General features: G+C 27.6%; 2 protein-coding genes, 1 long non-coding RNA gene and 1 other non-coding gene across 5 annotated transcripts in view; 2 read left to right on the top strand and 2 right to left on the bottom strand.

Annotated features, from left to right (window-relative positions):
- Positions 1-3,860, top strand: LOC123272657 (ATP synthase mitochondrial F1 complex assembly factor 2). Of its 2 annotated transcripts, XR_006511120.1 has the most exons (7): positions 1-165; positions 446-639; positions 913-1,023; positions 1,088-1,268; positions 3,311-3,426; positions 3,499-3,694; positions 3,822-3,860. XR_006511120.1 is itself a non-coding variant. In XM_044739594.1 (6 exons), the coding sequence occupies exons 1-6, from the start codon at positions 108-110 to the stop codon at positions 3,634-3,636; spliced, it is 798 nt and encodes a 265-aa protein (XP_044595529.1). In that variant the 5' UTR covers positions 1-107; the 3' UTR covers positions 3,637-3,698. The 2 variants fall into 2 exon arrangements, 1 of the variants encoding a protein (XP_044595529.1); XM_044739594.1 differs by lacking the exon at positions 3,822-3,860 and having other exon boundaries at positions 3,499-3,698.
- On the bottom strand, positions 3,698-16,862 carry LOC123272656 (protein eyes shut). Its single transcript, XM_044739593.1, has 14 exons — positions 16,705-16,862; positions 14,852-14,983; positions 14,624-14,772; positions 14,441-14,551; positions 11,452-11,673; positions 10,283-11,385; positions 9,205-9,524; positions 7,721-7,931; positions 7,389-7,540; positions 7,110-7,246; positions 6,796-7,041; positions 6,548-6,724; positions 3,996-4,224; positions 3,698-3,904 (listed from the first exon to the last, which is right to left on the bottom strand). Exons 1-14 carry the CDS (start codon positions 16,713-16,715, stop codon positions 3,805-3,807), a joined length of 3,300 nt encoding a protein of 1,099 aa, XP_044595528.1. The 5' UTR covers positions 16,716-16,862; the 3' UTR covers positions 3,698-3,804.
- The window catches only part of LOC123272658, a 23,264-nt gene continuing 8,332 nt past the window's right edge, over positions 8,915-23,846 (top strand). The window contains exon 1 of the long non-coding RNA XR_006511122.1: positions 8,915-9,080. This is a non-coding gene — a long non-coding RNA (uncharacterized LOC123272658). The remainder of the gene's footprint in view (positions 9,081-23,846) is intronic.
- LOC123273488 lies at positions 22,576-22,789 on the bottom strand. Its single transcript, XR_006511321.1, has one exon. It is a non-coding gene; the product is annotated as a small nucleolar RNA U3 (small nucleolar RNA).

The raw sequence follows: 23,846 nt of genomic DNA on the forward strand, positions 1-23,846 counted from the left end.
TTTACTTTTTAAACATTTTTTGCGCGAAAGTTACACTCAATAACAAACGTTACTAGTTGGAAAAAATTATTGTATTTACTAATAAAAAAATAAGTTAATAAATAAATATGTTTTGTTTAAAGTATAGACAATTATTACCAAAGGATATTATCGTCCGTAAGATGGGTAATTATTTTTTTTTTAATATTATAATTACTATTTGTTTGAGCTTAACCTATAAGTTTATGATACTAAAATCAGCTGACATTTGACAATTTTTGATTTTTTAAATAAAAAATTACAAGTAAAAAAAATATTTTTTAAAAATTGCACTTAGAATTTTATAAATTTTTTTTTTAATAAAAAAATTATAAAAATTTTCTGATGGCTAATTCAATTTTCATACAAGTTCAGTTTGATAAAAATAAAATTATATCACTAATAAAATTATATATATATTTTTTAGCAACTGTTAAAAGGTTTTATAGAAGAACGAATATATTACAAAGTGGAGAAAAATATGAAATAACATTGGATCAACGTAAACTCAAGACACCCAAAGGGCGAGTATTTGAAGTTTCCAGCAAACCATTGGCATTAGCTGTTGCCCACGAATGGGATAGTCAAGAGGATATTATTCAACGAAGTAATATGCATATGGTAATTAGATAATTAATTAAAAATGAAAATTTATTATGATACTGAAATTGAGAGACATCTAATAATTTTTAGAATTTTTTTTATCAAATAAATTGTAGCAAAAAAAATTTATTCAAAAAAAATCTATCTTTAGTTCTAAAAAATTTTTTTATACTTAATCTATTTTTTAATAAAATTAAAAAATTGTCAAGCGTCTACTAACTTTTGTGTCATAATTGATGTAATTATTATGTAATTAGTAAATTAATTGTTGATAATTTTTTTATGTTTCAGACAGCTCTGTGTAGCACTTTTTTAGACAACCCACAAAATTTAAATAGCATTGATATTGTTACTTACATTGCTAATTATTTAGAAACTGATACAATTTTATATCAATCAAGTGTAAGTTATGACAATTATTCTTATATTAATTTGATAGATAATAATTTTTTTTTGTGTCAAATAGGAAACAGAGGAATTATTTAAACTCCAAAAGGAAAAATGGGACCCAATTATACAATGGTTTTGCGATAAGTATCAAGTAGATGTTGAAAAAACAACAAGTATAAGTTCTCCGGTTATTCCTAGTGATACAAAAGAAAAAATTGTAAGACATGTTGCCTCTTATAATGCTGCATCTCTTCATGGTAATCATTTTTATGAGATTTTTTTTATATAAAGAATTTTTATTTTAAAAAAGATTTTATTTAATTTTCTTGATTTGAGAAAATTGAACCGATTTATTAATTTTATTTATTAAATTAATAGTAAATTACACTACAAAGGCCGAAAGTTGAATTTTCGGCTCTGCGCGTCATTATGCCCGAGGCGAAGCCGAAGGCATAATAACGCGCAGGAACGAGATTTCAACTTTTGGGCCATGTAGTGTATACGATTTTTCTTCATATCCGGCCGAAAGTACGTTATTAATTTTACTTTTTTCAACTTTAAATGTTGATAAGTATGTTTTTGATGCCTGCCCCGACATTTGCGGCACGAGCGAAGTGAGTGCTGCTGGTTGTGGGGGCAGGCATCAAATACATTCGAAGAGTCAAGTCTAGTCATATTTTTTTAATACACTGAGATAAAAAAACCAATTTTATTAAGAAAATTTTCTTGATACAAGAATTCATGTTCTTGATAATTTTTAAGAATATATATTCTTAGCTCAAGAACTTGTTAAATTGATTGAAATAATCCTTACTTAATTTAAATAAAGCTATCAATTATTATAAAATTTATAAAACAAAACAAATTTATAAGCTAAAAACTCTTATTGCTTTTTTTTTATCGTTTTAATTTTTAATTGAATGATCACAATTATTAATAATACTTGCATAAAAAATACAGTTTTCAAACTTGATATTAGAGCAATTAAAAATTGTATCTCCACGAACTATACAGTTTTGATAATTCATAATTTGATTATTCAAATTTAAATTTGTAGATAAACATTCTGACGATAGTTTATTGGTAGGAGTATTGAATTGACTTGAAAAGTACTTTGATATTAAATTAACAGGCGACAAAACAACATTGATAATTATTTCTAAGGTTAGAGGTAGCAACAGAAATGACAGCGGTTAACAATTTGTTATAACGACAGAATAAATAGTCCCTAGTTATAATTACGCATGAGAAATTCTTTTTTGCCCTCCGGGCGGAAAGTGGCAACTTTCGTCCCGCTGCGCTAAACTAAGTTGCCGCTTTCCGCCTTCGTCGGACAAAAAAATAGTATACACTCCTCGGGAAGTAAATAAGAAAGCCTCAGATCACATGTTTGTTGACCTCGGCTTCGCCTCGGCCAACAATTACATGTGATCTGAGACATTTCTTACTTTACTTCCCTAGGTGTGTAATATACTATTCCTCCCGCTGTTACAAAGGGCGCGCGTGTACTTTTCACATGGAGTAAATGTTAAACTTTCATTCCTGCTAGTAGGGACGAAAGTACGTACTTTCGACCGAGGTATGAAGAATAGTATATTACACACCTAGGGAAGTAAAGTAAGAAATGTCTCAGATCACATGTAATTGTTGGCCGAGGCGAAGCCGAGGTCAACAAACATGTGATCTGAGGCTTTCTTATTTACTTCCCGAGGAGTGTATACTATTTTTTTGTCCGACGAAGGCGGAAAGCGGCAACTTAGTTTAGCGCAGCGGGACGAAAGTTGCCACTTTCCGCCCTGAGGGCAAAAAAAAAATTTTTTATAAGAATACTGTTTTCTCCCCTCCGGGCGGAAAGCGTCAATTTTCCGCCCGCTGCGCTAAATGGAAATGCCGCTTTCCGCCTCCGTCGAGGAGAAAATAGTATATTACACACCTAGGGAAGTAAAGTAAGAAATGTCTCAGATCACATGTAATTGTTGTCCGAGGCGAAGCCGAGGTCAACAAACATGTGATCTGAGGCTTTCTTATTTACTTCCCAAGGAGTGTATACTATTTTTTTGTCCGACGAAGGCGGAAAGCGGCAACTTAGTTTAGCGCAGCGGGACGAAAGTTGCCACTTTCCGCCCGAAGGGCAAAAAAATAGTATTCTCACCACGGGCAGGAAATAAAAAAGCCTCAGATTACATGTTTGTCGACCTCGGCTTCGCCTCGGTCGACAATTACATGTAATCTGAAACATTTCTTATTTTCCTGCCCTAGGTAAGAAATATACTATTTTAATCATCTAAAATAATTTTAGGATTCATGTACGGCGTTGATGTATTAAAATCAGTAATTCTAATGCTTGCTTTATGTGAAAGAGCTTTAAATGTTGAAGAAGCTATCGCTTTATCAAGATTAGAAGAAGAATTTCAGGTAAAATAATAATTTTCAATAAAATAATAATTTTTTATTAATTGCAAATTATAAAAAAAATTTTTTTTTTAGATTTCACATTGGGGTAATGTGGAATGGTCTCATGAATTAGGTAAACAAGATTTACAGGCACGATTGGCAGCCGCAGTATTATTTATTCATTTAAATTCATCGTCGGCTACTACGAAACCCAAAATCGATAGTACATAAATTAATCACAATTATATTTAAGGATAATAAATAAAAAATAATTTTTTTTTTTTTTTCCGTAAGTAAAAAACAAACTCACAATTTATTTATTTACAACCATAAATATCTTATTGTTTAAGATAATTGCACTACCCGTTATTATTTACGTAAAAACTTTTAAAAACTCCCTCACATATTCTTCATAGACTGACAAGATGGATTTGAAGACGAGCACGATACTGCAGGTACGGTACAGTCTGGACCTTGCCATTCTTTCATACAAATACAGCTAAAAAATTAATAAAATTTTTTCCCATTAATTATAAAAAAAATTTACAAGGATATAAAATAAATTATTTTAAATTTTATATTTATTTTACCTATAAGTTGGTCCGTGATTTAAGCAAACAGCTCCATTTTTACATGTATTATAAGAACACTCATTACGATGACATTCACCAACACCACGACCAGATGCTGGGCTGGACTTGGTTACAGGAATAACTGTGTTTTCTGTTCGTAATTCGATTTCATAAATACATCCAGTGAAACCAGTATGGAGCGGTAGATCATGTGGTAATGTTTCAAAATTTTTTGATTTATGTCCACCTGTATAAAATTGTTTAATAATTCATTAAATTTTAATTATTGATTAAAATTTATTTTTTTTATAATCTATATAATTACAAGAATAAAAAAAAAAATTTAACTTCGACGTATTTATATAATAAAATGAGTTTTCTAAATTAAATTTAGTATTATTGGAAAGATCGAGACCTGAATTATTATATTGGCTTTTTAATATTTAATATGCTTTTCTAAAATAGTTAATTTATTATGATAAATTTTTTAAGTAATTTTAAATAGATTAAAATTTTGCGATAAACGTAATTTATTTATTTTATTTTATTTATTAATTTGAACGCCAATCAGCATTATACAACAATTAGTATATTTCTTAAATTATAAATTTTTAAACTCTGAAATTTTGGCAGAAAATTGCCCGGAAACAAGTTTATTTAGCAATGCCTGGAAAAAATTAACAAATTAAAAAATTAACGGTGTTATTAATAATATTGCAAAATATGTTTCTTGAGATTGTAGCGGAAAGCTTGAATTGAGCCACCAAAAAAATTTACAGAGTCATGCAGAGAGTTCAACAGGCTGGAGATTCTGTTGCTTGGTCTATTTATCACGTAGTTTATTATAAAAATTAATTTAGAGGATATTTATTAGATTTTAATAATTTTTTTAACAAATAAATTATGGTAAAAAAGAAAAAAAAATTGACGTGTAGAAATTTAAAAAAATTAAAAATGCAATTTTTTAAATATTATTTTTCGGAACAAATTTGTTTGTTAAAAAAATTTTTAAATTATCAAGTGACTGCTAACTTAAATTTCATTTTATTTTGTACGTATGAATGTTATATTTAAATTATTAAGAGAGTAAGAAAATTTTTGTAACAAGCATATTATTTTTTTTTTTATTTATATTTTTAAATTATTAGTAATTAATTCCGTAATAGCACTATTATTTTTAAAATTGATTTAAAATTGATTTAAAGTACCCAAACTATCTGCAGTGTGATTAAAAAAAATTAGGAAAACGGTTGACCCTAAAGGCCATCCCTGCAACTTCCCGCTAATTCCGTTAATACCTGGCCGCTTTTTTGAGCTCTTCGAGCTCAAAAGTACAATCTGTGTGTTGTTTTAAGCTCTCCGAGCTCAAAAAGATACCTTTTCTATGCTTTTGAGCTCTTTGAGCTCAAAAGTCTGATAGAAGTTTCATGGAACACTATTTTTTGAATGTTCATACCGCAATAACTTTTGAATGAATGAACCGATTTTTACGCGGTTGGCGGCATTCTACGTAGTTTTTTAAGCCTTATAAATAATTTCTAAGTTTCAATTGGTCAAACTAGAAATTTCGGAGTAACTCTGAAAAAACACTTTTCGGTTTTCTTTCGTTCACGATATCTCTCGAACGCAATCAACCGATTTTGACCAACTTGGTGGCAATCGACGTGGTTTTATGATGTTAAGGCGGTGATTAGTTTTTAAGGAATCGATCGGTAGAAACTGTTTGAAAGTTATTCCAAAAAAGGTCGGAGTTTTGTTGAAAAAATATTTATTTCCAAATATTTCGTCGAGGATATCTCTCGAACTAATCAACCGATTTCCACGTTTTCGGCGGCAATCGACGCGGTTTTAACTTCTGAAGTATTCTATATCATCAAAAACGATCCGAGAAGAAATGACGAAGTTATGTGAAAAAAAACACTTTTCGGTTTTCGGTTTTCTTTCGTTCACGCTATCTCTCCGAACGAAGATCAACCGATTTTGATCGGGTTGACGCCGATCGGCGTGGTTTTCAAGCTTAAGGGCGGATTGGTTTTTGAAGTTGATCGATCGAGCCGTTTAAAAAGATATTCCAAAAAACTACTTTCAAAAATGATTTTTTCTTATTTTTTAAGATTTTCAAGATTTCTTAAAATCTATCGGTCCGAATCGGTTCAAATTCTCAGGAAATCTAAGTTCAGCGTAGCCCTTTCGAATGGCACCAACCGCGATGAAATCGGTTCAACCGTTCAAAAGTTATAAGCGAGTCACATAGTCACACACACACACACACACACACACACACACACACACACACACACACACACACACATACATACAGACATAGTGACAACATCGCGGGGGTAGTCAGGGAAGCTTCCTGTGACCTTCAAACGTCGAGATCTGATGAAAACTCGATTTTTGCCAAACGGGGTAAAAACAATAACTTCCCGATTTTTGAAAATCTGAGATTTTTAGCGGGAAGTTAATTATAAAAAAATAATTAAGTCGAAAATTTTCTTATTCATAATCTATAAATCTCTCCACTAAAGTCACTCGCACTAAAGAAATTAATTGAGTAAAATTTTTACCTATATAAAGAAGTGGTGACACATTTAATTTATTCATTGTACCAGCGGCTTGTCCAGTTACGTTACCAATACCGTCGACAAATAACCAAGCATCTCGACCGCGTCGACCAACATGTAGCATATAAGGTCCTCTAGTTCGTGATGATAGTGGGCGTTTTGTAAAAATTCTTCTTACGCCTTTAAAAAATTTTAATAATTATTTTCATTATCAATAGACTACTTATTTATCAATTAATAATTGTAAATACCTGATCCTAAATCCCATGTCAGCATAATATACCCCTTAACATATGTAACAGAAAAATGATCAGAAGTATCTCTTGAAGCACCACCCTGACCCATGTAAGCTAACAATGAAATCTGATCAACAGAATGCGGCATTATGCGCATTTTTATTTCCATATAATTTTGTATTATTCCGTTAATGCCATACGCAACGTATGATGAGAATCCGGGAATAAATACTGAGAATGATGGATCAACTATAATTGATTCTATAAAAATAAATTTACCGGTTTAATTAAATTAATAATTATTAATAAATTTTTTTTATAAGTACTACCTTCTTCGCAGCGACGACCGTGCATATTCAAAGGACAGACACAAATAAATCCAGTTCCTGGTGAACTGATGCATGTTGAACCAAGATAACATGGATTGTCATCGCAAGCTGTTTTTTCACATAGTTCTCCAGTATACCTAAAAATAAAAATTTATTAAAATAAATAAATAAAATAAATTTATTAAATAAATAAATAAAAATAAAATTATAAATCTGAATATATTTATAGTAATTTATTAAGAGAATTAAATAAATTAAAAAAATTTAATTATTTTGTACCCAGGTATACATTTGCAGTAAACTTTGCCATCAATATCATGACAAGAGCCGAAATTCCTACATGGATTGAGCAGACACAAAAATGAAGTACACTCTTCTATTTGAAATGTTTCAACAGAATCCAAAACAAAGTGTCTTTGAATATCATTCACCTGAATGAAGAAATTTTTTTAAATATTGGAACAAAAAAATATTTTTTTAAAAATTGCACAAAGTTTTTCAAGTTTTTTATAATAATTTTTTTAATAAAAAAAATTCTCGAAATTTTTAGATGTCGGTTAAATTAATTTTCATTTTTTTAAGACACTTAATTTGGTTGAATTAATTTTTACCTTTAACATACTCATACAACCAATAAATCCAAGGGCAATCCGTGGGAAATAATGAGAAAATGCTTGTGGAATTCCACCAAAATGCACACGGACTAGCTGTGGAATATCAGTGTGTGCAGTCAACATTTGCTCACCACTCATTGCCATTGTATTATTAACAAATAATCTTGCTGAACATTTACCTATATCATTTTCTACTAAATACTTGAATCTGTAATATTAAAAAAATTAATCTTACTAAGTTCTGCCTTTATTTTGAGTAATACAATGATAAAAAATTTAATCGAAAAAAGAATAATTTTTTTTATCAAGAATTTTTCCAATTGATTCAACATAATTATATCCTTAAAAATAATTTTCTTGATTAAAGAATTTATTTTTTGAATCAACCCTCGCGATTTTGATAATGCCGTAAAAATACCGTAATTTTTCGACATTTATGCTCATGCCGTATATTTACCGTTATAATTCGGTAATAATGCGGTTAAACTATAGTTATTTTGGCCAGTTTTTATACTGTAGTTATCCAGTATATATACTGTACTTATGCTGTACAGTTACCAAAAATATACTATACAATTACCGCATTAATGCCCAAATTTTACTCAAAAAATTCCAAATAATTACCGTAATAATACAGTAATTTTGCCGAATATTTTTTGACATAATGGACAATTATTAAAGATTTAGTTTTATTTTTAGTTCACTGTTATGTTAGAAATGAATAAAATGAAAAATTTCAAATTTTGCTTTTTATTCTCCATCGCTACTTTGCAAAAACAAATACTGTTTTTGAATAAAAAATATGTAGAATATTATTTTTTAATTAGGTATTTAGCGATAATTAATATAAAATAATGCATATGTTAAGTAAATATATTCTAATTTTAATTTCAATTTTTAATTTCTCACTTAGAAAATTGCAAATTTTCTAAAATCGAAAAGTTATATTGTTTCACATATATAATTATATTATTTAATTTTGAATATGCTTATCGTAAGATGGACGGTGTGGTTTAATTTATATAGAATAAGCAAAAAAACACTATGGTATAGACCGGGTAGCTCAAATGGTAGAGTAGCCGACATGTCCCCAGGAGGTTCTGGGTTCGAATCCCAGTCCGAGCGTTATTTAATTTGACACCATTTTTTAAATATGGTTTTAATACAGTCATTTTACCGCCTTATTACCGTAAATATGCCGCATTTTCAGCGTAAATGTATCGCATTTTTACGGTAAATGTTCCGTAATTTTTCGATAAAAAAACTGACCAAAACAACCGAAAAAATGCTGAGAAAATACCGCATTAATACTGTATAATTGCGACATTTTTTCGGCATTTACAAAACCGCTAGGGAAGTTAATTTTTTTATTAACTAAAAAAAATTTTAGATGTAGAAGATTTTAAAAATTATACATGCAATTTTTTTATTTGTAATTATTTGACAGTATCTTAAATGTTGAAACATTAATCATAAATTACCTCATTTCTATATCAACATCTCTTCCATTATTAATCGGACTATCTATTTCTCCAAGCAACATAGTTTGTAGTCCACAAGAAAATTGAAATTTCAATTGTCCCAGCTCCATATACAATAAAACATACCTCTCTTCATCAAAAAACGCATGCATAATAATTCCACTCTTTGACTTGGTTTTCAATCTCAAGTAAACTTTCAACAGTCCACTGTCATCTATTTTGAGTTGTTGACGAACGTAAGATTTCCCGTTAAAAGCAGCGTTTGTGATAGTCGACGATTGTGTTACAGCAGGAGTACAGTCCGACGAATCACAATCACACTGAAAAAAAACTTTTTAACAAAAATCTTCCAAATGTAGAAATTAAAAAAATATTTTTTTTTTATAATAATAATTGATTTGTTATAAAAATTGCAAGATTTTTTATGTCTGCTTTTTTCAGTATCATAAAATTAGCTAAAATCTGATGATTTCTTTAATTGTTTTTAACGAATAAATAATAAAAAAATTTTTCTGTAAAATTCCACTTGTAGATGTTTCAAAAAATTATTAATGTAATTTTTTTTAAATATTTTTCTCAGTAATAATTTATTTTTTGTAAAAATCCAAAAAATGACTACTAATTTTATTTTCAATCTTTTTAAAAAATAAAAAAATCTATTTAAATTTAACTAAAATTATATTTTTTTTTTAAAAAAGAAAAAAAAATTAAATTATATATTAAAATTTCTAAAATTTTGTATCAATTTGCAAAAATCTTAATCCTAAAATCCTAAAATCTATTTTTATTATAATAAATAATAAAATTTAATTTATTATAATTAATTAATATTCAATATTTAATTATTTAATTAATATTTAATATTTAATTATTTAATTAATATTTAATATTTAATTAATATTTAATAATTAATTAATATTCAATATTTAATTATTTAATTAATATTTAATATTTAATTAAAAAATTTTGTAATTCATAGTGGTCGTTACTGACCTTGATATTAAAAAACGACCTTAAATAAATAAATAAAAAAAAAAAATTTATTATAATAAATAAAAAAATTTAATTTCCGACTGACCTGGCTAGAATTTCCCGATGTGCAAGGAGTAACATGAATACAATCATCAGTGCAATTATAAGCCTTGGAGCGTCCTTCAGCTTCAGTAGAATACATAATTGTTGAAGTAATGTGCGATTTATCAGTCGTTAATTCACTGAGAGTAGGTATGGTCATAGATAAGTCAATAGTTGACGAAGTAGGTATCTCAAAAGTAATCAAACTTTCATTAAATATTTTAGAAGATGTTAAAATAGTCGGCATCGAAGTAGTAATAATTTTTTCAGCTTCACTAGATAATTCAGTCGTTAAATTTATTTCAGATGACCAACTAGTCAATTTTATTGTCGACATAGTTGATGGCAATGAAGATGAAGTCACAGTCGCATTTAATTGAACAATCGGTACTTTGGTATAAGAATCTAAGGAAGTTTCAGTAGAAAAATTTTTTATTAATTTTGTTGTGTCATTTATTTGGAAGACATTTGTTGAAGTCTCTGGGGCAGTCGTTTTATCTAGATTGTCTTCAGTTGTACTTGATAAATAATCTAAAGAAGTAATCAGTTGCGAGGTAGTATACTGATAAGTATCAGTGGTTGTTTCATAAACAACTGGACTTTCAGTCCTTGTATTATTAATAATTGTACTGCTAGTGCTACTGGTAAATAATTTAGTAGAATTTTCTGAAATTTGTGATGTTAATTCAGTAAATTTTTCAGTTGTAGTTTGACGATCTAGTTCATATTCAGTCACTTGCGTTTGGGGACTTGTGAATACCGGAGAGGTAAAAGTTGAAGTTTCAATAGTTTTTTCAGTTGTATTTATATTTATTGAATGAAATTCAGTTGTTAAGTCTGGATTGTAAATGGAACACATTTCTCCAGTGTAAGGCGAGGGACAGGAACATATGAAACTGTTGATCCCGTCGACACACGTCCCACCGTTTTCACAGCGAGCAAACTTCGATTCACAATCGTTGTAACGCAGTTCGCATAATTGCCCATGATAGTCTGGGACGCAGTAGCAGACTGGTTGATTGTCTTCCAGCAAGCACATCGCTTCGTTTTTACACGGATTTTCTTCACAGGAGATTATCAACTTGTCGCAGTCTTTTCCAGTAAAACCTTTAATTCAAATTATTTTTTATTGGTCGCTTATTAATTTAAAAAAAATTTTTTTTTTATAGGTACCGAATAAACAAGCGCATGTGTAAGTAGCTGGGACGTTTAAGCAAAGTCCTCCGTTTTGACAAGGCGAGCTCAGGCATTCGTCGATGTCTTCTTCACACAGCTCACCAGTCCACCCGTCCCGGCAGTGACAGTTGTACGAGTATCCGGGACCGTCGATGCATTCTCCTCCATTTTTGCAAATTGTACTGTTGCAAACTGATACGTCGATCTCACAATAATCTCCTGGAGTTTTAGAATTTTTAATATATAAATTTAGAATTTTTTTAAAAGATTTGAAATAAAATTGTACAGCAGTCGCTGAAGACCTTGGTAGTCATATAGCGACTTATAAATAAATAAATAATAATAAAATAAAATTAGCAGTTGTTTTTTTGATTTTTATAAAAAATAAATTATTATTGAGAAAAATATTTGAAAAAATTACATTAGTAATTTTTTGAAACATCTACTAGTGGAATTTTGTGAAAAAATTTTTTTGTTGAGAAAAATTTAAGAAATCATCAGATTTCAGATAATTTTACGATACTGAATTAAGCAGGCATATAAAAATTCTTGCAATTTTTATGAAAAATCTATTATTATTATAAAACAAAATATTTTTTTTAATTCGAGAGCCTTCATTTGAGTACCCACATGCATTTTCATATATTTTTCATATATACATATATATAATATATATAAATATATGAAAAATTGATGTGGGTACTCAAATGAAAGGTCTCAATGAGTGTAATGTCGGAGTGAGCTTTTGGCGAGAGGAGGGAAATCTTCATAGACACCGGCTAGATGTTGGTGATGTTGGTTGCCGGTAGTGTGAGATTCTTACTCACTAAAACCCTCCCCTCTCTTGTACCTGATACTGCGGGACCGCGTTAGCATTACTTCGCAGCACCAGGCCCCCTCCACGCTGCTCCTGCAGCTTATTTCTCCGTTTCATCTTATTCCTCCGCTTCTTCTTTTTCTTCTTCTTCCTCCTCTTTTCTCTTCTCCAGCAGGACCTCTCTTACATATCCCGTCATTGCTGTCCAGTTGTCTGTCGACGTCAGCATCCAAGGGACGACGTCTTCGGGCCTTTGAGGCACTTCCTTCTCTTCCCGCCAACGCAGTCGTATTTCAGACCAACGTTGGCAGTCGAAAAAGGTGTGCTCAGCAGTGTCAGCAACTCCCGGACAGTAAACACAGTAAGGATCGTTTCGGATCCCCATACGATGTAGGTAGGCATTGAACTGTCCATGACCAGCAAGGAACTGTGTGAAATAGTAGTCTACTCCCCCGCAGTCCCTCAGTACCCAGTCACGGATCTGCCCAATAAGTCTATACGTCCAACGCCCTGTCTCCCCGGTTTCCCAGCGCTCTTGCCAGAGCTCAAAGGTCTCCTCACGTTCGCGGGTTCTCACGTCTTTCATGAGTCCTTCGCCAGCCCGCCGGGCATCCCAGATCCGCTTCCTTTCGAGACCCAGTAGGTCGATTGGAATTACCCCCGAGATGACCAACACAGCTGCCTCTGAGACCGTTCGATAGGCGCAGGCTATCCTCAGCGCACCTCTTCGTTGTACCGATGCCAGTTGCTTCCGATATTTCTCTACTTTGAGTGCCTCTCCCCATATCTCTACTCCGTAGAGCATAATCGAGTTAGCGACACCCATGAGAGCTCGTCTGCGGCTGCTCCTTGGTCCCCCGACATTTGGCATAAGCCGGGAAAGTTTTGCCACCGTCGTTGCTGCTCTTGTGGCCACACTGACAATCTGGTCTCGAAACGTCAATTTCGAGTCTATTGTCACTCCGAGGTATTTCAGAGCCCCCCGACTCTCGATGTGTTGATCCACAACTTGAGTCTGGAAGGGGTTCGGAAACCACCTCTGAGCTGTGAGTACCACCACCTCCGTCTTCGCGGTGGCCAGCATCAACCCATGATCGTTAAGCCATGCGTTGATGGAGGCCGCAACAAGCTTCACCAATCCCTGCGCTTCGCCTTCGTTCCGCGCAAGTATTAGTGCTGCCACGTCGGAGTGAGCTTATATCTTTAAAAATGTCAATAGTTCACAAGATACAAGGTAGTTTCATAATTATGTTAAATTGCACTGTATTTTCTCAACTATTGACGTTTTTAAAGATATAAGCTCATCCCGATGTTACACTCATCAAGAGCTTTCATTTGAATACCCACATGCATTTTCATATATTTTTCATATATACAGATATATAATATATATAAATATATAAAATATATGAAAAATTGATGTGGGTACTCAAATGAAAGGTCTCGATGAATCTAATGTCGGGATGAGTTTATATCTTAAAAAATGTCTATAGTTCACAAGATACAAGGTAATTTCTTAATTATTGGCGTATTTAAAGGTATAAGCTTATCCTGATGTTACACTCATCAAGAGCTTTTATTTGAGCACCCACATGCATTTTCATATATTTTTCATACATACATATATATATATATAAATATATATATATATATATATATATATACATATATATATATATAAATATATAAAATATATGAAAAATTGATGTGGGTACTCAAATGAAAGGTCTTGATGAGTGTAACATCGGGATGAGCCTATATCTTTAAAAATGTCAATAGTTCACGAGATACAAGGTCATTTCTTAATTATGTATCTATTTTCTTAATAATATAGATAAAATCTAAAAAAATTGTTAGATGTCTGCTAAATATACAAATTAAGTTATCCGACATTTAAAAATTTTATTTTTAACAATAATTGAAAAAAAAATAAAAATAAAATGATATTTTTAAAAAAATTGAAAAATCTTAAGTGCAATTTTAACAAAATATTTTTTAATTCTAATTTAATAAACAAAAAAATAAAAAACGTCGGCTAACTTTAGCATTATTTGCTAAATTCAGTATTATATAAAAAAATTATTAAAAATATAATTTCAAAGTACAAATATGATGTAAGTAATGTATATATATTTGTTTGAAATTTAAATAGACACAAAAAATATTTACCTGAATATCCTTCTTGACATTGGCACGTGAATCCATTGTAATCAATACATGTGCCATTATTAAGACACGGTTGATTCAAACACTCACTATATTTTGTTTCACAATCAACTCCTAAAAAAAAAAAAAAAAGAATAATGAATTAAAAAATAATTTATTAAATTTAATTAATTAAAAAAAAATTACCTATAAAACCATCAGGACACGTGCAGTTATAAGAGGCGACTCCGTCATTACAGGTGCCTCCGTTGTAACAAGGATTCGACCAACAATCATCCCAATTTATTTCGCAATTTATGCCAGTGTATCCATCAATACAGTAGCATAAGTAAGAACTGATTATTTAATTTAAATAATTATTTTTAATTAAAACAAAAAAAAAGAAAAATTATATTTTTAATTCAAATAACTTACTTATCATTATCTAAGCAGATCCCATACATACATGGATCACTTGTGCAATTTAATCCGTATGAAGTAGGTATCAAGCAAATGATTGCAATAATTATTAATTGACGCCATAAAATTCTTAACGAGTTATTGCACCTGAGAAATAAAAGTAATTAAAATAAAAAAATAATTACACCTTTATTTTATTTATTTACTTTATTTATTTTTTAGATAATTACAAGTACAATTGCAACAATTAAGTGCTGTGATCAGTAGAATGTGCTAAAACCTCAGTGCAAGTGGTTACCTAAGGATGACATTGTAATTAGCAATTACTTGACTATTTTTTAATTTTTTTTAACAAATAAATTATTTTTAAAAAATTGAATTTTCTAATTTTATGTTATAAAAATTATTAAAATTAATTTAGCAGATATTTAATAATTTTTAATGAAAATTAATTTAGCAGATTTTTGATAATTTTAACAATTTTTTTTAAAAATATATTATTGCAAAAAAAAAATTAGAAAAAAAAATTGACATGTAGAAATTGAAAAAAATTAAAAATGCAATTTTTTTTAAATAATTTTTTGAAACAAATTTGTTTGTTAAAAAAATAAAAAAATAAATTTATATAAATGTTGTCAACAAATAAATTGCGGTAAAAAAAAATTGATAAGTAAAAATTTAAAAAAAATGAAAAATGTAATTTTTTAAAAATAATTTTTTAGAATTAATTTCATTGTTAAATAAAATTAAAAATTAATCAAGTGACAGCTAACTTTAATGTCATATTTATATGAAAATTAATTTAGCAAATAATTAATAATTTTTAGAACTTTTTTTAATAAATAAATTACGGCAAAAAAATAAGAAAAAAAAATTGACTTATAGAAAATTAAAAATTCAATTTTTTTTAATTAATTTTTTAGAATTAATTTAATTTTTAAACAAAATTAAAAATTGATCAAGTGACAGCTAACTTTAATATTGTGATTATATGAAAATTAATTTAGCAGATATTTAATAATTTTTTAGAATTAATTTAATTGTTAAATAAAATTAAAAATTGATCAAGCGACAGCTAATTTTAATTTCATTAAAATTGTCAAATATCTATTAAATTAATTTAACAGATATTTGATCATTGTTACAAATAAATTAATTTAGCAAATAATTAATAATTTTTAGAACTTTTTTTAATAAATAAATTACGGCAAAAAAATAAGAAAAAAAAATTGACTTATAGAAAATTAAAAATTCCATTTTTTTTAATTTATTTTTTAGAATTAATTTAATTGTTAAACAAAATTAAAAATTGATCGTGACAGCTAACTTTAATATTGTGATTATATGAAAATTAATTTAGCAGATATTTAATAATTTTTTAGAATTAATTTAATTGTTAAATAAAATTAAAAATTGATCAAGCGACAGCTAATTTTAATTTCATTAAAATTGTCAAATATCTATTAAATTAATTTAACAGATATTTGATCATTTTCAGAATTTTTGTTACAAATAAATTATGGAAAAGAAAATTATAAAAAAAAATTGACTTGTTGAAATTTAAAAAAATGAAAAATGCAATTTTTTAAAAATAATTTTTCGGAACAAATTTAATTGCTATAAAAAATTAAAAAATGGTCAAGTGAATGCTAACTTTAATGTCATAATTAATTATCATCACCTGAGGACATATACATACAATTAACGCATTAATGTTCGATAGTTAAATAGAAATAGAAAAAGATGAAGAAATAGAACACAAAGCTAAAAAAAATATTTATTATTTATTTTTTATTAAAAAATAAATTTCAAACTACCCAGAAAATTACTAAAAAACGTATAATAACATATCGAACACGTCAATTTACCTTATCTTCATGCTTCGAGTTGGTTTGAATAGTTAAGTTGTAAAGTAAAGTACAGTACTTGGTAAATTACTTGACCATATATGTTCTACTGTGTAAATTACGTTTCCATGGCAACTTGTAAACAACAATCAAACTTGTGTACATTGCACGCCTGCGTAAAAAAATTTAGAAAAATCAATTGAAGTAATTATTTTTAATATTTAATTGATTTTTTATGATTATTAAATGGTAAATAAATAATTGGTTCCTTATTTATCATTTATAATTGAATTTTTTTATAAAATGAAGATTAAAATTTTCTAATGTCCAAATTATTATTAAAATTTTTAAATAAAAAATTTTGAGACTAAAAAATAAAATGAACTTGGAAAGTTTACGTGATCCTGTGGTCGTCGAGGATCAGGAGATTCGGAGAAAAAATAAGAAAGTAGAATGCGGTGCAAGTCACCGGCATCCCAGGGGTTCGGGTCAAATGTTTTACGATCTTTGAATATAAAGTCAGTAACTGACCGCTCACTATGACAGCAACCAAAAATTCTTTTCAGTTATAAACTACTTAAGTTTTTTTTTTTTTTTTTTTAAATACTTCTTCGAACATTATGAATTCCTATTCAAAAAGTCAACTTTTAGCCACATTTATTTGAAATTAACAAAGAGATTCAATTGCCGATTTTTTTATCATTTGACACTATCGATATTAGGAAACTTCTCTTAGACTTATATTTTCTTGATGCGATGCTCGACTTATAAGGTTAAAAACTATTTATTTGCCCTAAATAATAATTCTTGAGAATTATTGAGAAATAGGCTCAACTAAGAATCGGATTAGGAGAATAGGAACGAAGAAGAAGTGGTTATGGGCCAAGTTTTCAGATATTACCGTCAGAATAGCATCTCTAAAAATTTTAGAATTTTTAATTCAGTTGATAGATTTTTTACATTAATTTAATATTAATGTTTGATCAATATTTTTTTAGATTTTGTTTATTGATGCCAAGGCACAACTAAATGGCAATTTTTATTATATAGTATATACAATTTTTAGAATAAAATAATTTCTGTGAGTATACATAAGTAACATATTATTGCATAAAAAATTAATTTGAATAATTTGTATATAAACAAGGTAAAATCAAACTAAGCTTGAAAATTAATATAGAAAATAATAATTTCATAACCAAGATAAAAAAAAACAATATTAATAACTAATACATTCACAATATCACATATTCCATTCTATTTTATTTTGTTTTTATTTTTACTTTCATTTTTGGCCTCATTCTCATTATTTATGTTTATATTTATATTAAATTTAAATATCACTTAAAATAATTGATTGTTATAATTAATGTAGACTGTCGATCGGCGTTATTGTGCAATAAATAAATAAATAATTGAAAATATAGAATTTTAATGCCACCAAATCAGATGATAACTCAGTATAATAATTCTTGCGGATTGCACTTATTTTAATCTTCAATTTTTAATCTTTAATCTTTAATGTATTTAATTTAAATTTATTATTTATTAAACGTCGTTTTAATTATCAAGATTTAATAAGTAATTGAAAACTTCTTTTTTAAAGACTTGCAAGCTACTCGAATTTACAATTTCGCGTGAGAGTTCTTCCCAAAGATTTATTAAGTTTAAATTCAATAGAAAAATTTTATTGGATAACTCCTTTGAAAAAATATTAAGTTTTTTTTTTGTATTGACTATTTAATTGCTTGTTTGTTTTATAAAGAAATTCGACAAAATTATTGGCAGTTATTCGGTCCAAAATTAGATTTTTTACCAGTAACACTGTGGAAATTTTGGTTGAATTTAAAAATGCTTTTTTCAATCACTTTTTTCAACATGATAATTAATAATTGCAATTATCATTTTGATTTTTTTTAAAATATTATTTTCTATTAGAGGTCTACCTCATAAATTGATTGTTAATTACCTACAGTGATAGAAGGATTTATTTGTATTAAAAAATATTTGTTAATAGTTAACAAATCATTTATTAGAGACGACTTTTTAGTATTAAACAAATATTTCTTAATATTTAAAATGATTTATTTGTATTTAATAAATCTGATATTCATTTATTAAATATTAATAAATCTTTTTAAATACTAAACAATATTTGTTAAGGACTAAAAAGTGGTCTCTAATAAATGATTTGTTAAATATTAACAAATATTTTTAACTATAAACAAATCCTTCTATCAGTGTATCAGGTAGAGAACAATGTGTTAAATTAAATAATTGTTCTAGTGATTATAGAATAGTAAAAATTGGGGTTCCCCAAGGGACCATCTTGGGGCCTCTTCTCTTTATTATGTACATAAATGATATTTTTAATCTTTTTATTAATTTTATCAACCGTGATTTATTATAATTCTTCTAACCCGCACTGATAGAAGGATTTCTTAGTATTTAAAAAGATTTCTTTATATTTAAGAAATCATTTCTTAGTAATTAAAAAATATTTCTTAAATACAAAGAAATATTTCTTAAATATTAAGAAATATAACTACTAAGAAATATCTCTTAAATACAAAGAAATATTTCTTAAATACTAAGAAATATTTTTTAAATTCTAAGAAATGATGTTTAAGAAAAGATTTCTTAAATACAAAGAAATCTTCTTAAATGCTAAGAAATCCTTCTATCAGTGCGTTATCACCTATTCGGTCATTTTTTATGCTAGTATAAATCTAATTTCAAGTGGATGGAAATTTCCATCTTCACTAACGATTTGAGACAATTCGTCTTCGGATAGTTAGGTCGATGGGTAACCATCGAACTTGAACACTAGTTAGCTGGTGAATGCTAGTATCTGTTCGACTATATGTTAAGTATTACGATGGAAAGCTACTGAGAATAAAGGGCAACTTTTTGAAAAAAATCCATGAAAAATTAACCAAGCCAGGAATCGAACCTGGAGTGGAGTATGACCCGGTAGCTTAACTGGTAAAAGCATCCGGACATGTAATCGGGGAGATCCAGGTTCGATAAGCTAGATCAATGGTTAAAAGTCAACCAGTTAACGCTAAATGTTGATAAATCGACATTTATTACTTTTGGTTGTTATACTGACAGTGTGCCTACTAATTTTCATTTGTACATTAAAGATAGAGAGTTGAAAAGAGTTGAAAGTTGTAAATATCTGGGAGTAGTTTTTAATTGCCACATGAAATGGAACAAACATATTTCAGAACTAATGAAAAAACTCAAGTACTTTACCTTCCTCTTTTACAAATTAAGTAATTGGATAAACACATCATTACTGAAAATCATTTATCATGGTCTATTTGACCCGTACAAAAAAAATTTTGGTTCATTATGAATTTCCAGATGAACTTCAGATTGTGAAACAAATATGAATTTCATAATGAATTTCACGGTGAATTCCAGCGGAATTTCATGATGAATTTGAAAAAAATTGTATATGAAACTTAATTTTTTAATCTATAAAAAAATATTCACAGTCAATTATATTGGAATTTTTAGTTTAATTTATACTGACTTATAATTTATGATTCTTAAACTTCTATTTGGATATATTTTTTGGAGTAAAAGGACACAATATGCAAAATAATATTTTGAAATTAATCATGAAATTCATCTAGAATTCGCCGTGAAATTCACGATGAATTTCGAATTATTTTTTTGCACATTGTGTTCTTTTACTCCAAACAATTCATCTAAATAAAAGTTTAAGAATCTTAAATGTTGAGTCAGTATAAATTAAACTAAAAATTCAAATATAATTGACTGCGAATATTTTTTCATTGATTAAAAAAATTAAGTTTCATATACAATTTGTTTCAAATTCATCATGAAATTCAGCTGAGATTCGCCCTGTAATTCATGATGAATTTCGAATTATTATTTTGCATATTGTGTTTTTTTACTCCAAAAAATTATCTAAATAGAACCTTAAGAATCGTAAATGTTAAGTCAGTGTAAATAAAAATAAAAATGCCAATATAATTGACTCAAAGGTTTCTTTACTGATTATAAAAAGTAAGTTTCATACACAATTTGTTTCAAATTCATCACGAAATTCAGCTAGAATTCGCCGTAAAATTCATTATGAAATTAATATTTGTTTCACAATCTGAAGTTCATCCGGAAATTTATCATGAACCAAAATTTTTTTTGTACGGGGAAAGTGTTATAAACTATGGAATTATAGACTGGGGAGGTTCATATGATAACACATTAAAACCTATTGTAAATCTACAAAATAAAATGTTAAGCAAAATAACAAATTCTGATATGTTAGGACCATTGAAGATTAAACAATCTTTCGTTGTACAAGCCTTAACTTATTATTTTTGTGAATGTAAAACTTTGTACTCTGATAGAGTAATCAATACAAGATCTATACAATTAACATTACCAAAAATTAATAGAACAATAAGTACTAAAAGTGCAATTTATATTGCAATTAAATACTTCAATTTACTTCCTAGTAATCTGAAAGAGCTAAATTATAATAAATGGTTGTATTAACATGTGCAAAAATAAGAGAAAAGATAAGTGAAGAATGTAAAGTGGAAATGGAGAGGTGGTGGGATGAAACTGAGAAGGAGGAACAGATATGGGAAAGAATTGTAGGGATATTTAAGGGAAAAATAGAGGCAAGGATATGTAAGGTAGTGAGGGAAATAGAAAATGTTTTAAAAGAAAGTGAAAGAGAGATGGGATAATGTAATAGAAAAAGGATAAGAAGGAGTGGAAAGAAATGAATGGAAATGAAAGAATGAGTGAGGAAGTATGGAAAGTATGAAATAAAGGAATGCACTGTACAATAAAGGTATCAGCGAAAATAGAGAATGTAAAAATTCTAAATGCAGAGAGTGCAATAAATAGTAGCTAGTACTTTTTTTATTATATAGTAGGATATGGAGAAAACAACATTGTATAAGAAAATTCCTTGTAAAACACAGATTGTAACAGTGATACAAGTAAAAATAAATCTATCTATAATAAATGGTTAAGAAAACATATTGTGAGGTGGATAAGATCAATAATACTTTAATTTATGATAAATTGTATTTATGTAAAAATTTTGTAAAATTATTCTTAATATACTCTGTACACTACTTACTTAGTTAATTTAATATTAAGTATTAATTTTTATAAATGTATTATATTTTTCTGGTGTCTATGCACAGGTGCTTCTTGCACCTCTATAGAATGTTTTACCAGAAGTAAATAAATAAAAAATAAAATAATTTATAAAGATGATTTTTGTTTATAAGCAATTTTCATATCATATGACATTGCAAGCAAAACAAATTCACTCAAAATAATATTTATTTACTGTTAATAAATATAAAAAATAAAAAAATATAAAATTAACAATAATGAATTATGACTTTAAATTAGTTCTTTCTTATTAAATGATCTATCTGTATTTCATTAAAATTTTAATTCAAATTTATTTCTAAACCTTTAATTAATTAATTAATTTTGTTCTGAGTTATATTATATACAAATTTAAACCAATCTATTTATTATGCCGAATTACAACTTTTATAAATTTAGGTACTTTTTAATTTAAAAAAATATTTTAAAATTAAATATCAAGTCCACGAAAAAATTTAATTATTAAATTTACTAATCTTCGTATGCATGTGCTTAAAAAATTAGCTTATTTTATATTTTACAACATAATGGTAAAATTACAAGATGAAAATACGCTAAAATAAAATACCGAATTTTATAAAAAAAAAAAAAAATTCGATTTTAATTTTTTTAGAACTAACTTACAAATTTAAAAATTTAATTTGAAAATTTTTGAAGTATTACAAGTTTGTAAATACTTCAGAATTCTGTAAGTAAAATTTATTTTTGAATTAATTTGTAACCACTCGGAATATCCACTTCTCATGCTTCTCGAACTAAGTTCAAGAAGTGAACGATCATCGATGACTGAATTCTCGACATAAGTCAAGCCTTCAGTCGTCCTCACGCTCAGAGAAGAGGATTATACCTCGTCATCATGGCTGTATCGACTCCACAATTGAGTAGAGAGGATGTGAAGATATACTACAGAAATGATCCTGTGAAGTATGATCTTGTCGATATTTCCACCTTCAATAGAATATAAAAGTTTAAAATAAGAATGTAGAGGCGGAAAAAAAAGTAGCACTCCAGCCACCTAGCGGAGCTTCTCTAACTACAACCGTATAACTCAAGTTACATTGAAGTGAATCTGATACTCGGGAGAAATTATCATATACATATTATTATATATACTAAATAGTAAAACAGCATACTATCACGGAGCTTAATATTAAGGTAGGCCGTTGTAAATATATTTTTATAAATTAAATTTTTTTTTAGGCTTAAAATATATTTTTAAATAAAATTAAATTTCAGAAAAAAAAATACTATTAATTATTGTGAAAATTTTGTAATAGTTAATTTAAAAATTTTTCTAAAAAATATTTAAAAAATAAAATACATTTAATAAGGTAAAAGACTCAGTTATTGATACTAGCCTAGTTATTTGACACTTGCAATTTTATTCATGAAAATTAAGTTAGCCGACATCTAAAAATTTTCATGATTTTTTTTTATCGAAAAAATGATTACAAAAAAAATAAAAAAAAATTTTAATTATGAAAAACTTGAAAAACTATAAGTGCATTTTTTTAAAAATATTTCTTAATTATAATTTAATAAATGAAAAAAAAATCAAAAAATTAAAAATGTCGGCTAACTTCAGTGTCATATTTTATTCTCAATAAAAAAAAAATAAAATGTTCTTAAAAAATCAATTATTTATTTATTTATTTATTGAATTTAAATGCCAAGGCATAAAACCAAATAGCAAGAAGTAAATACATAAAATTTTATTTCATATAAATAATAAAATTAAGATTAGAAGTACTTATTAGCTTAAGTATAAAAATTTTGTATTATCCGTAAATAATATAATTAAAATTTGAAGTATAGTTTGAGTAAATAAAAATTTTTTAGTACATTCAGAGAGTAGCATAGTTACAATTTTAAATATCTTAATATATAAATTTTTACCCTTTAAAAGTAATTATCAATCAAATTTATCAAATATTTGGTGGAACGATACCTATTAAAGCTCATACACGTCAATTTACGATGTTTCCTAATTG

The sequence above is a fragment of the Cotesia glomerata genome, linkage group LG10 (genome assembly GCF_020080835.1).
Source record: "Cotesia glomerata isolate CgM1 linkage group LG10, MPM_Cglom_v2.3, whole genome shotgun sequence".
In the NCBI taxonomy this organism is placed as follows: Eukaryota; Metazoa; Arthropoda; class Insecta; order Hymenoptera; family Braconidae; genus Cotesia; species Cotesia glomerata.

What these genes read in the sequence shown, in the direction of transcription:
- LOC123272657 (XM_044739594.1), top strand. Translation starts at nt 108, where the DNA reads ATGTTTTGTTTAAAGTATAGACAATTATTACCAAAGGATATTATCGTC. An exon ending in TAATGCTGCATCTCTTCATG is followed by an intron (nt 1,269 to 3,310) that starts GTAATCATTTTT and finishes AAATAATTTTAG; the next exon opens with GATTCATGTACGGCGTTGAT. An exon ending in GATTAGAAGAAGAATTTCAG is followed by an intron (nt 3,427 to 3,498) that starts GTAAAATAATAA and finishes TTTTTTTTTTAG; the next exon opens with ATTTCACATTGGGGTAATGT.
- LOC123272656 (XM_044739593.1), bottom strand. An exon ending in GATGTTGATATAGAAATGAG is followed by an intron (nt 7,932 to 9,204) that starts GTAATTTATGAT and finishes TTAATATTACAG; the next exon opens with ATTCAAGTATTTAGTAGAAA. An exon ending in AATCACGGACCAACTTATAG is followed by an intron (nt 3,905 to 3,995) that starts GTAAAATAAATA and finishes TTAATTTTTTAG; the next exon opens with CTGTATTTGTATGAAAGAAT.